Below are 13,901 nucleotides of genomic sequence, written 5' to 3'. Positions count from 1 at the left end.
CCTTTCTTATTTTTTCTTCTAACTCTCTTATTAGCCCTTTAAATCTTTTATGAGCATTTACAAGAAAACTCTTTCTGAGTATTTGAGATTTCTTCTGTACACATTCTGTCCTTCTCTGAGTGTGCGTTTTGGTCTGTCCTGTCACCATAGTAGCTTTCTATGGTCAAAGTTCTTTTTGTTTCTTGCTCATTTTCTTTTCTTTTCTTTTGGTATTTCCTCTTTTTTTTTTTTTTTTTTTAAACTTTTAGGCTGGAGCTCTGCTCTTGGGGTAAAAGGGATACTGTCCCAAGCTTCCTGTGCCTCTCTGAGCCTTGGCCTTGAGCATAGGGCCTCTTTGTGTTTGCAGCAGGTAGCTCTGCCTGCTCTGTTCAGGACACAGTCAGGTTTCCCAGAGTTTACTTTCTGAGCTGAGACAGGAAGCTGCTCCCCTGCTGTGCTTCTCTGCTGAGTCAGAACTGAGGGTCTTAGTTGTTGATTTGCTGTGATTAAGACCCTCTTGCTGGCTTTCCCAGAGTCTGACTGAGCTGGGCTGAACACCCTTTTCACCCTAGTGAGACTGACCTTTCTTGAAGTTTTTTCAGTCTGTCTGGAGCTGGAGTGCGGTTTCATTCCATCAGATTTTGTTTGGTAACATTTAGTGACATTTGATTTTTGAGAGAAACTGGGAGAGCTGGAGCAGCTTTCCTGCCTTTATTCAACCATCATGGCTATACCCCCAGAACTAAATTTGTTGATCACACAAAGTTAGGAAAATAATAACACATTGGATGACAAGAGTTAGACTAAAAACAAAAAGCTTATAAGGCCAAGAGTATTTGGAATATAATTGGATAAATTATAATTCTAAAATGTAATTAGAATAAATATGTTTCTTTGAAAATTTACAAAAAACTATTTTCACAAATGCAATGTTTGAAGCATGACTAGATCTCAGATTATTTGAAGACATCTGATGGGAGGACTTTAGTCATTTTTAAATGATTGTGTTAATGTGTACTCAAAATGAATGAATCAACAGAATGCTATAGTAATCAGGAAATATACATTAATAAGAGCATAGTGTTTAGGATATAAACATAATAGTTTCAGTGTAGTTTGTTTTGGCATAAGTGTTCATTCATATTTATAGAAGTAGATAAAGTAGAAGCCATCCAAAGGCAGTCTTCCCTGGGGATAAAAAATCTTCAAATCATGCCATATAAGAATTGGTAGAAGAATTTGAGGACATTTAGCTTGGAGAAAAGAAGACTTTAAAGGAGACATGAAAGTGTCTTCAAGGAATATCATGTGAAAGGATACACTTAGCCTTTTTCTAGTTGGCCTCAGTAAGTAGAACCAGGATCAAGGGACAGATGTTATACAGGAAAACATCCAGAAGTGAAATCAACTGCCTTGAGAGGGAGATAGAAGTAGGGGTGTGGGGAAGATACAATGTATTCTTACTCTTTAAAGATCTTTAGTAATAGTGCTTTAAGCAAAATCTATTTGTTAAGTATAATGTAGAGAAGATATTGTTTTATTAGGTGAAATAGATTTTCTGATATAGAGATACTTCTGAATGAACTTGTAGTTTAGTATGAAATTTTCTGGGCATTTTTATTGGGGTTTGGTTGTTAATCAATTGTGAAAGGAATTTGGACTTTTTCCATTGCTGTTTTTAGTGAAATTTTTTTTCTTTGTGCTTAAAGAACAGTTATGTTCTATGATTTTTTTTGTGCTTTAAAAAGATGACTTATTTTAGATTCTCTCAGTTCACTTTTTTTTAAAGTTATATATTGGCATATCAACTTAGATTTTTAAATTGAGTGAGTTTAAAGATTAACATTATATATGTTTTCATCAGTTTTTTGACAGTGACCTTTAATTTTTTTTAAAAATAAAGAACTCTTCTGTAATATTTATTAATGTTCCTAGAAACTTTTTTTATACTATCTTCTTTTATATCTTTGAAAAGTGGAAGATTAGTAAATATTTTATTGCCATGAATTTGAATTACTGACTACAAACAATAGGAAGTGTTTTAAATATTTTTAAATGTGGTATAACTGTTTAATATTACATAGTTGTCTGTTACTGAAGAGTTTTAATTTTGGTGGTTGTTTTTTTTTTTTTTTTTTCTCCTTTCTGGAGGAACTCCTAGAGAACTAACTCTTTTAAGGATATACTTTATAGAGTAATTGACATCTGTATGGATAGAGTAAGTTTACTTCTCAGTTCTCTATGTCAGTGAAATCACAGTTCTGTTTTTCAAAAAGTGTTATTTTCAACACTTTGAATTCCTAAAGTTATTAAATAATGATAGCTTTGTTATAGGTAGAGATTAAAAGGTATAAAGTTGGATTCTATTATGTTATTTAAGAAATGCAATCATTTATATTTTCTTAATGTTACTGTTATTATTACTGACTAATAATACAAATATATTTATTACTGTTAGTTAATAAGAATTTGTTAAATACCTACTACTTTATTTAAATGCTTCTGCCAGTCATTGTGCTAAAAATTGGGCTTACAAAGAAAAGTAAAAGACAATCAATCCCTGCTCTCAAGGAGCTCACAGTTTAATTGAGGAGACAAAATTCCATGCATGGCAGACAGCTAATGAAATGCCCTTGGAATTTATTGAGATGGTGGGGCATAGGGAGTAACATAGTCACACTTTAAAAAATTCTAAATCACACTTCATGGAAAATGAACTGGATTGGGAGAGCCATGACACAGGCTGAATAACTAGTAGGTTATTTAAATGTTTAAAGATTGGTCTCCCCTCTTCAAATCTCTCCCCAGTCTAATTCCTACTTCAATCAGAGAAACTGAGACCTGAGAAAAATCATAGCTTAAAAATAGACCGGTGTCTTCCACTGCATCCACCAGATGTTTTGACCTGTGTCTTGCCACTGAACCCATTGATTTTGGAGGAGAGAATGAGGCTGCTGTGTTTCACTTGCAAGTCAAGACATCCTCCTTTTGATGTCTTTGATCCCTTTGAGAGTGAAGGATAAACAACAACCACCAAAGTGATTTTCCTATATAATTATTAACTACTGAAGCAATGTCCCAGCAATATTACAACCTGTTTATTAAAGCAATGCAGCAAATATTTCAGGCTTTTATTAAAACACTCCCTTCAAATGATTTGTCAGAATGTTTGAAATGGGCATTTTTGTTAGGGAGTTTTTTCATTTTCAGGAACCCTTGTTTTCTTAAGTAGGTTTGCTAAAAGGACCATTTTGATCTGACAAATCAGGGTAGCCACTAGGTGGTGATTTAAGCTCAAAGCTGCCAAATTGACTATGTATGTATGTACAAACAGAACTTTCCTCCCCTAATTCCTTAATCTCTCTGCACATGTATAGAGTGAACATGCCTGATTCCTCTTGCCTAGAAGCCTTTCCTTTTAGGGTTTATGCTTAGGTTTCTATCTAAAGATGTGAATGTAATAAAATACAAATCATTCATTGCTTAACTCCTGTCCCACTGATAAGGTTGATCTCTTGCTCAATTTGTGTGATCTAGAACTATTGTTCACTGTTATGTAAAGTACATTTTACTATTATAAAATAGAAATTAGTTATAAGCCTGGAGGAATAGGTCCACTACTGGGCAAAACCAGGAATATCAACATCCACCCCCAAACAAAAATTAAAGGCACCAATTTAAAAATTCTCAAGAGTCCCTCATTATTCCTCATAAAGTATTAAGGTCTGAAGTTTCATTTTCTCCCACATAGCACTTAGCAGCTATAACTTTTAAGTTTATAAAATTTAGGAAAGCCTTTTTTATCAGTTACTTGTCAGTCTCATGGGAAAAGTAAGAGAAATAGTTTCACTGATATTCTGCTTCAGATCAGCAAGCCAGGCAAAAATTTCCATTGAACAGATCTGGTTGATGAAGGGAAAGAAGAATTGTTACTCTTCTCCCTCATACCCCCTAAACCACCCCCAGCCAACTTCCAGATCAGACCCCTTTCTCTCCCCATTTACTTCCTCTTCCACGCCCATGTCTCCCTTAAAGCTTTGCCATTCCCTTTAGGTATCTCTCTCTTAAGGAGAGAACATTTGTCAATCAATATGAGGCAACTGCTTTTAAGTCAAACAGTATAGCTTCTCATTTCATATTTTTATCCATACCAGAGCTTCCTGTTTATGGTAGCTTCTCTGGTTTTTCTCTAGCTATTCTGTCTTCATTTTCTCCAAAGCGTTTGTTATCCTTAAAAGTACTTTTGATTCCTTATTCAGGGTCTGTTTCTAGAATTGAAAATTCTCTGCATGTTTCTTTATGTATTAATATGCACCACTTCTCAAAATTTTTTGTTCACATTCTAGTTTAAATTGTAGCTTTAAATACAGTTAATAGTTTACTCAGAAAAGCAATAGTACCAATGAAAACAATGTAGATTATCTTGTTAATAATGATAAATGTAAAGTCACACCATCAGTTAGCAAACAATAAGACAGTCAGTAGCAATAAACCTCAATGTCAGATGCAATTAAGCAGTACTAAAATCAGTAACGCTTCCTTGCATGTGTGACTGGCAGTCAGTGACTGTACATCAAACACATTGACAATCATGATGCATTTCGAATTTTATGAAATGCAGTAAATTGTACAGAAGAATGAATTCCATTGGGGAAAATAGATGATCAAATCCTGAATTAGAAAAAGAAATGTTTCCTATAAAATTTAAAAAGTAGTGTTTAAAATTTTTTAAATTTAAAAAATTCCAGCTGAAAGGAAATACACTTGAGTTTAAGGTACTTCACAGAATTTCAAAAGGAGAATGAGTTTTGTTCTTAAAGTATTCCTTATTTTAGATATATTTAATACTTTTTACTTTGATATAAAATACTTGGAGAGAAATTTCATATAAGTTAACTTCTTCCATCCCCAAAATTGTTGAAAATAGTTATATATTATAAGGATACAGTTCAATAAATATTTAGATAAGCCCTTTTAAAAATATATTCTTTGAGAAAGAAGTTTGATTATAGATTAGCAGAAATAAGGGATATATGTTTCAATATTGACAGTGTTGTACTAATATTGACCTTTGCATTTGGTCTTTCTTCTTCCTGAATTTATTTACTTTGTTAGTCTTTTTACATATTGATCCACACCTCTGTCACTATGCAGCTTTTCTTTCAGCCTTTCTTTTTTTAAAAAATAATTCATATTCACCATTTTTCTTCACTTTTAGTTTTGAAGCAGACTCTAAATATTTTTAAAGGAAAAAATTCCCCATACTTTTATGTAAAATAAAAATGAGAAATGCTGCAGTTCTTCACTTTTTTAGTCATGATGTTCAGCAAAGTTAACTGACTTGTTCAAGGTCATAAAGAAAATTGCATATCCTCGATCGAATCCAGGTTCTCTGACTCTAAGTAACCCATTCCCTTTCTTTTATTAACTCGAGCATAAGTTAACCTAAGAAAATCCTTCCCCCTTCTCAAGATCAACTTCTCAGCTTTTCATTCTATCTCTCCTCTTTTCTCGTCTTTCTCCCCGCCTGCATTTTGCCTTTTTTTTTTTGGGGGGGGCAATCTTTTCTTAATTCATCTGCTGACATTATTGTTGTTTTTATTTCTGTCCCAAAGCAAGTAAATTATATGCATGTTTTGAAATTCTCCAGATATAAAAAAACTGAAAAGGATGACGGTACTTTCCATATGCCAGATAGTTGGGTTCCTTTTCTATCATTCTCAGAACTGCAATTCAGTTTTTTCTTCTAACCTCTATGTTTGTCCTGCATCCATCCATCTAGGCAGTGAAATTGACTCAGGAAGAATAACAATCTTTGGGGATTGCTGGTAATATAAAAATAGACAATTGTATATCCAAAAGCAGCAGAATAAAACCCCCAATAATTGTATGTGATGGTGGTGGTATAAGTATAAATGGAAGAATGTAGAGCTTGAACGTTTTAATCCCTGTTAACAATGGAATAAAACAATGGCATAAAAAAAGACTTGAAAACCCCAGTATTCAAATATCATTAAATTAAACTAATCCTATTATCATTTATTTGCCAAATACATTTTAAATTTCATTTATACTTTGCATTCAGTATCCTTATGAGCTATTCATTTCTATTCTTGATGAAATATATGAGTTTTTTCCAGGGATTAATTAAAAGAATCTTAATATTAGCAATATAGAAAGCAAAAAGTATATTTAACATACAGTCAGACTTCTATTTCTCATTGACCATAGCTTGATGGCTAACTATTAGAAAGAAGAGAACTCTTCTGTTTTTCCTTTGGGGGGGTAAAAATACTCCAGAGTATTATCTTTTTAAAACCATTTAATATGTAAATTTCTAGTTACTGAGATGAGTCATTAAGGGATACTAAAATACTGTAAGGACAAGTAGGAGTCTCTTTTTGAATAGTTGAATTATTTTGAAACATTTTAAGTGAACCAAAATAGTGAAGACTACTACTAAGATGATGTTTCTAGAAATTCAAGCCTATTGTTTTTCTACCTGACAGATCTTATTTATAGGTGGTGAAGGATATCTGCTTTTCCACTCACTGAATTAATATCCCTCCCCTCTTGAGATTAAAGGACTCCTTGAGAATTTGTTGGAATATTCACTTTTGAATCTAATTGATCAGAATGTATTAGATATTTCAATAATAAGATATGTATATTTAGAATTCTTTTAATATTTTAATATATGAAAATAATTTAATATATTTTTATATTAATTCAGCTCCCTTAAGATCCCCCAGTAGTTGTCAGTGATTAATACATTTTTAATTAGCATTGTTCATTTTATGGCAGAATAATTGGACTGAATTAATAAGCCTAGGTCTCACCATATCATTTCTTTGTTAAAGAAGTTTAAGTGCACTTCCCCTCACCTACCCCATTACCTTTAGACTAAAATACAAACTCATTTTTAAAATTTAAAATCCTTTACAATTTGATTCTAAACTGATCATATATTTTCTCTCTTAACATACTAATTGCTCCAACAAAACTGACTTTCTGGCTATTCATGATAGGTGACAGACCTTGTTCCACCTTCAGGCCTTTTCATAGGATTGTCCTTCATTCCTGGAAGAAATTTCCTTCTTCACCTCTTGATTCCTTTTGAAAACCCTAGCCTTTTCTAATACCTACTTTGTATCTGTCTCCGAGCAAGTATTCTTCATGGGCCTTAGTTATGTACCTCCTATCACTATTAATTTTATGTGAATTTGTATTTAGTTATCTATGAATGTATTGTATCCCCCAGTAAAATGTAGGCTCCTTAAGGACAGAGACTCTTTCACTTTTATATTTGTATTCTTGATTCTTATTAGTGTTCAACACATATAAGTGTTTTATTAAATGCTTATTGATTGGCTCATTTATTGATAAAAAGAATGAAAGAAAAATGCCAATTTAGCAATTTAGAAGACTAAAGGCCAGGCTCTGAGGAACCACCAAGTATGTTACAAGGAAAGTTAGTTGTTCTGATAACACTATGAGGCCTTTTATTTGAAGAAAGCTTATATTTTCTGGGTCAGTTCTACTTGCAAGTGTGCTTTCTTTTTTTTTAAGTGGTCTAGAACCATTAAAACACACATTGTTCCCTAATGTCAGAAGTTGTGTCCCCTCAACCTCAGTATCTATGGGTGATGCTGTGTGCTTTGGGCAGATGTATAGTTCACCTAAGGGGGTTTAGCTGTCCCATTGTGCTAGTTATATTAGCTAACTTCTGAGGTTTTCATTTGTTAAAGTCTATTTTTTCCAGGTTCTTGTACCTTCCTGAAGCCTACCTAACAGTTAGGCCTTTTGCCTAGTCTATATTAATAGTCAAGTTGGTTTAAGAGTGATGTGAATCACAATTTAGACACTATGTGGCTCCATGGAAATTGAACTAAATTCTCAGAAATTCCATATTATTTTTTTCCTTACAATCTTGGTTGATTCTTATCTTTCTGATGCTTTCCCTTTGCTTAATAAATCCCACATTTCCCTCAAGGGTTAAATCAAATTATATCTTTCTACTTTAAGTAACCTTTTCCTCTTTTTTTTTTTTTTTGTATTGTCTATACTACTCATTTGTTACTTAGCATTTTCTTTCTTACCTTGTATAACTATTATAATTACCTTTTTATTTTGTGACTTATCTCTTCATTTAGACTCAGAAGTCTTTTATGATCAGGACTTTAAATTTCCACTTAACACAATGGCACATATAATATTGTTTTCATTATTTTGATGTTGATTTTTTTTTATTATTCAATGTTAAAAACATAACCGTGAACTAATTTTATTATATAGCTTATAAATTAGTTCAGTACGTGATTTTGAATAGACATTGAAAAAGTTTTTGAGTATTGGTAACATTTTTTGTAAAATGAACAGCACTTCCCAAAGTAATTGCATTGAAGGGTGACATTCATTTGAATATATAAATTCATATATATTACTTTTTGAGATTATAAACCACTAAACATAATTCTTATTACTTTAGAGTCATATCACATGTATTTCTTAACAGTATATTTAAATGTCATCAGCTACTGCATATAAATATATATGAATAAATCTTTTAAAATTATATATTACTTTTTTTCAGTCAGTAAAAATCCATCATAACTTCTTTCTAGCAGACTCCTGCCTCTAAATGTTAATGAAAAAAAAAACACTTTTGCAAACTCATATAGTAAAAATAAAACAAATCTCCACTTTGACCATGTCTTTCATATACAGCCAGTTTTTACTTAAAGTAAATAGACCATTCCAGGGATCTTGCCTCAGGGCTCCTTTACCTCCTGAGTAAGTCTTTGCTCTTCTCCCAGAGCCTAATGATTGAACAGATCCTTGGTGCTGAGTCTTGAATTACCTAGTTATTATTCTGAGAAGTCCTCAGTTTCCCGTTTCATTCACATACAACTATGGTCTTTTCCTCAAGAATGCTTGGAACTCTTCTATTTCTTTAAAAACCTATTCTTTTCCCTCTAAAATTATGTTTCGTTTTGCTGGCTAAGTTATTCTTGGCGATAAGCCTATATCCTGTGCCTTCTTTAATGTCATATTTCATGTTCTCTCTTTCTTTAAAATGGTGGCTGCTAAATCATCTCTGATCCTGACTCTGGCTCTTCATTAATTGAATTCTTTTTTTCTGGATGCTTACAATATTTTTTCTTTCAACTGGAAGTTCTGAATTTTTGCCATTAATGTTCCCAGAACTTTTCGTTTAGGTTTTGTTTTTGCTTTTTTTCTTCAAACTATTTTCCAGATTAGTTATTTTTGTTATGACACCTTATATTTTATTTTACTTTTCAACCTAGACCTAGAGGGAAAAAAAAGAAAACAAAAAAGTTTCCAATTTAAGATTTTATATTCCTTACATCTTTATAGATACTCACAGTAGCTAGGAAAATTGTCTTTCCATATCATAAAGCATACTAGTAACACTTTTCAGATTTAAGATATGGGTGAACTAACCAGACACTACTGTATTGTAGAACATTGAAAAGTCTTTTGTGATAGCCTTGGAACTGACCTGATCTCCCAAAGATGATAACAACACTATTTGCTCACTCACTTATAGAAACTGAGTTTCTATGGAGCTTTTAGGTTTACAAACTATATAACATATTCTCAGTTGATCCTCATGAAAGTCCTGTGAAGTAAGTGCTATATTACATACTATGCCTGTTTTACAGATTAAAAAAAAAAAAAAAAAATCAAGAAAGGGGAAAAAAAGGTAATTTGGTGAAAATTACACATTAGTATCTCTTCAGTGAGGTTCAGACCCAGGTCTTGCAAGCTCTCAGTCTAACATGCTCTCTACTGCATTGCCCCCTTGTTAAAGATTATAATCAAGGTGAAGTATGACCCAAACATAGTCTGGGACCATCTGAGACCAGTGTAGATCACCAAAGACATTTTCCCTAGGCTATTCACTTCCCTTTGCTCAAGTTGCTGCCTATTCTCTGAACTACTACATGTCTAAAAAATATTGATTGATTTTCACATTACTAACCTATTACCAAATCTAGTCAAAGATTTTCAGTATTGACATGTGAGGGAATTAAAACACTGTAATGAATTTCTTATCCTACTTTTGTTGGAGTTGAGAAGGGAGGGAACCCAAAAAGTCCCAGACTAGTGTTACAAGGTTTCTCAAAAGAATTTGTAGGCTTAAACACATTTAAAGCAGAGATACATACAGACTAAAGGTAAAAGGCTGGAGCAGACTCTTATGCTTCAGGTGAAGTAAAAAAAGCCAGGAGTAGCTGTCTTGATCACAGATCATGCAAAAGCAAAAATTGATCTTAGTTAAAAGAGATAAGGAAGGAAATTATATCTTGCTAAAAGGTACCATAGATAATGAAGCAATTTCAATATTAAACATATATGCACCAAGTGGTATAGCATGGAAATGCCTAAAGGAGAAGTTAAGAGAACTGTAAGAAGAAATAAATAGCAAAACTATAAGAGTGGGAGATCTCAACCTTGCTCTCTCAGAATTAGATAAATGAAACCACAAAATAAATAAAAAAGAAGTTAAAGAGATAAATAGAATACTAGAAAAGTTAGGTATGCTAAATCTTTGGAGAAAATCGAATGGAGACAGAAAGGAGTACACTTTCTTCTCAGCAGTCCTATACAGCAGACCATATATTAGGACATAATGACCTCAAAATCAAATGTAGACAGAAATAGTAAATGCATTTTTTTTTTCAGATCACAATGCAGTAAAAATTACATTCAATAAAAGACCAGGGAGAAATAGACCAAAAAGTAATTGGAAATTAAATAATCTCATCCTAAAGAATGAATGGGTGAAACAGCAATTCTTAGACACAATTAAAATTTTCATCCAGGAGAATGACAGTAATAAGATAACATACCAAAATTTGTGGGATGCAGCCAAAGTGGTAATAAGGGGAAATTCTATATCTTACTTGCTTACTTGCATAAAATAAAGAGAAGATCAATGAATTGGGCTTGCAACTAAAAAAGCTATAAAAAGAGCAAATTAAAAAACCCCCAATCCAATACCAAACTTGAAATTCTAAAAATAAAAGGAGAGATTAATAAAATTGAAAGTAAAAAATATTGAATTAATAAATAAAACTAAGAATTGATTTTATGAAAAAACCCAACAAAATAGATAAACCTTTAATTTGATTAGAAAAAGGAAAGAGGAAAATCAAATTGTTAAGTCTCAAAGATGAAAAGGGAGAGCTATTCACTAAATGAAGAACAATAATTAGGAGTTACTTTGCCCAACTTTGTGCCAATAAATTTGATAAGAATTTGTAGGCTTGAATCCATCTCCTAGTCAGGGGGCAAAGTTTATTAAAAACAATGTGAAATGCCATTACTGAGTGGACTGAATTCTAAGAGAATGCAGTAAAGAACCAAGGAAGGTCATTTTATCCAGTTTTTACAATGATATGTAAATTCTGTCACCATAGGCTTAGGCTAGGAAGTAATCTCCAGATGAATTAAGGATGGATTTATTCACTCTTTTCTCAGAGTTTGATCTCTGGAAGTTTCCTGAGGCCAGAAGCTATCTGATTAAGGAGTGGTCAGAATCAGATAAATTGGATGTGCTCAGTTTCCTGAGGCAGACTCCTAGTCTAGAAGATTAAGGACCACTGACCTAGTAGTACACAAGCCCCAAAGTCAGGGGACTCCAAAATCACATTACATCATTTTCTCAGGATATTCAGCTCTTAAATATTTCTTAAATCTTATGATTCCAGATCTTTCCATCATAACAAAAGGAAGACTAGGGCCAGCAGCCCCACTGAACTTGGGAGGAATAAGAAAAATGTGCCTTAAAGCCAATTCTCCTATTTACTACCTGTTTGACCTAAGGCAGATATTATACTGCGCCTGAGTTTGCTCAACTCTTAGATAATTATACACACTGCTCAGTTTGTGAGTTCTATCAATTGTATTAGATGAATGATCAACAGTAAAGTTCCATCTAATCTCTAATATTCTGTAATCTACTTTAACCTTTATTTGCCAGTTCAGACTACCAGATTACTTCTTAATTACAATATTGGATTAAAGTTAAAAATTTACCTCTCCAATTATGTATTCTGGAGAGATAGAAATTTATTTAATATTACTTTACAAATTATTTCATTTTAGCAGAATGAACAGAGAAAAGCATGGAACTTGCAATGGTTGTAGATATCTCTTGTAAACTGAATCATTTTATTTTCATGTCTTTGATAAATTATTTTAAATGACCCTGTTTCTTCATAAATTTCTCCCATTTCAAGGTGAATGAATGTATTTGGCAATTCATCAAATATAAAATGTGCTATCAAATATTATTTTGTTTTATATGTTGTAAAGTGAATTTGTTAACTTAATCATTTTGAATATTAAGAAATACTGTTTTAGTTCTCTTTTAAAAAAAAAAAGCTGATGCATTAATCTGAATAAATGTCAAATTCCTTCTTTTAAGTAGTGACAGTTAGTGAAAACCAAGAAAGCAAATGGAAATTTGCATGCTTTTATTGTATCTGGTTTTTTTTTTTTTAATTATTATAGTCTGACACAGTATTTACAAAATAATTGTTACTGATGGTAGTATCTGTTACTTCCCATAAAAACATTAGCTTTGCATTTTGCCTTTGGGATATTGCCTTTTGTAAGTAAAGAGGAAAACTTGGTTTGAGTAAAGATAAATGAGTCTGAGCTTGATGTTGTTACTTTCTATCTCAGTATGAATAAAAATAATTCATCAGTTTACAGTGAAGATGAAAGTGAAATGAATAAGAAACAATATGTGATCATATGTCTTAAAAGGTCAGAGAACAGAAGATGAATGTATTTTCTACATTTGTTACAGAAGATTTACTTGCATTATAAATGTCAGAGCTTCTGGAAGCAAACTTACTGTGTAGTAATTTGTCCAGGATTTTAAACTTCAATTCCATCTTTTATAGTAACTTGCTTTTCATTTTAAGAAGTTTTGTGGACGTTACTAATTCTTTCTTAGTTGTAGTATGATAAATACATTTCAGCTTAATGTTAACATTTTAATGTGTTTTTTCTCTACAGAGAACTCTAAATCTGTGCCCAAAAAAAGGAACTAACTTTATCTCCTAAAACCACTTCTCCAAAAGTCCTATTTCCTTTCATTTATTTACCTATGTTCATAACCTTGAAATCATTCTTGACTCTTCTCTACCTCCTTCACATTCAGTCTGTTGCCATTTTTTTTCATTCTACCTTTACATCTCTTACTTCTGTAACCTTCTCTCTACTTTATTAAGGTCATTACTAGACTCCTTCAGATTTGGACAATTGCAATAATCTTTTAATTGATCTCCCTCTTCCCAATAACTGCTCTCTCCAACTTGTTGCTATTTGTTCTTTGTTCTTGAAGAGAACCGTGACATCAGGGAAGTGATGCTCTGACATGCAAGTGAATTGGATTGAAGTGAGGGAGAGCTATGCAAGGTCACCTGCTACACTTTCCCCAACAGAGTCATCCCGGTCCAGTGACCAGATATGGATCAGGACAACTGGAGATGACTCTGGATGCTATGGGAGACCTTGACCTTTTTAAGCTAAGTTCTTCAGCAGGTTTGATTGAGACCACAATCATTCAGTGATTAAAGTTAGGTAGCAATGTATCCTCTATATAATTCTTCTTCCTAAAGTATAGACACAACTGTATCTCTCCTGCTCAAAAACCTTCTTTATTGTCTCTAGTATAAAATGAACACTTCTCAGAATAGCATTTAAAGTTCACCATATTTTGACTAGGTTTTGGGGCACATTTTTTATTATTACCTTTTATTGCATGCTACATTCCAGCTAAATGGAACCATTAAGCTATTCCTTAAGTAAGACATCCCACATCCCATCCCATGCCAGAAAAACAGTTCCTCTTTATCTTGGCCTCTTATTCTTTCAAGGTT

At 32.5% G+C, this 13,901-nt stretch overlaps 1 protein-coding gene across 7 annotated transcripts in view; it reads left to right on the top strand.

Annotated features, from left to right (window-relative positions):
• Positions 1-13,901, top strand: part of FER (FER tyrosine kinase) — a 248,539-nt gene that overhangs the window by 171,398 nt on the left and 63,240 nt on the right. Inside the window, exon 20 of one of the 7 annotated variants that reach the window (XM_031968678.1) lies at positions 11,718-12,491. The exons of the other annotated variants lie outside the window; for them this stretch is intronic. Within the exon in view, the coding sequence (XP_031824538.1) occupies positions 11,718-11,796 (79 nt within the window). The 3' untranslated portion in view covers positions 11,797-12,491. Of the gene's footprint in view, positions 1-11,717; positions 12,492-13,901 lie in introns of those variants that run through there. 7 annotated transcript variants of the gene reach the window in all.

The sequence above is a fragment of the Sarcophilus harrisii genome, chromosome 1, assembly GCF_902635505.1.
Source record: "Sarcophilus harrisii chromosome 1, mSarHar1.11, whole genome shotgun sequence".
NCBI classification, from domain to species: domain Eukaryota; kingdom Metazoa; phylum Chordata; class Mammalia; order Dasyuromorphia; family Dasyuridae; genus Sarcophilus; species Sarcophilus harrisii.
Note: the sequence above shows the minus strand (reverse complement) of the source record. Positions and strands in the feature narration are given on the sequence as shown.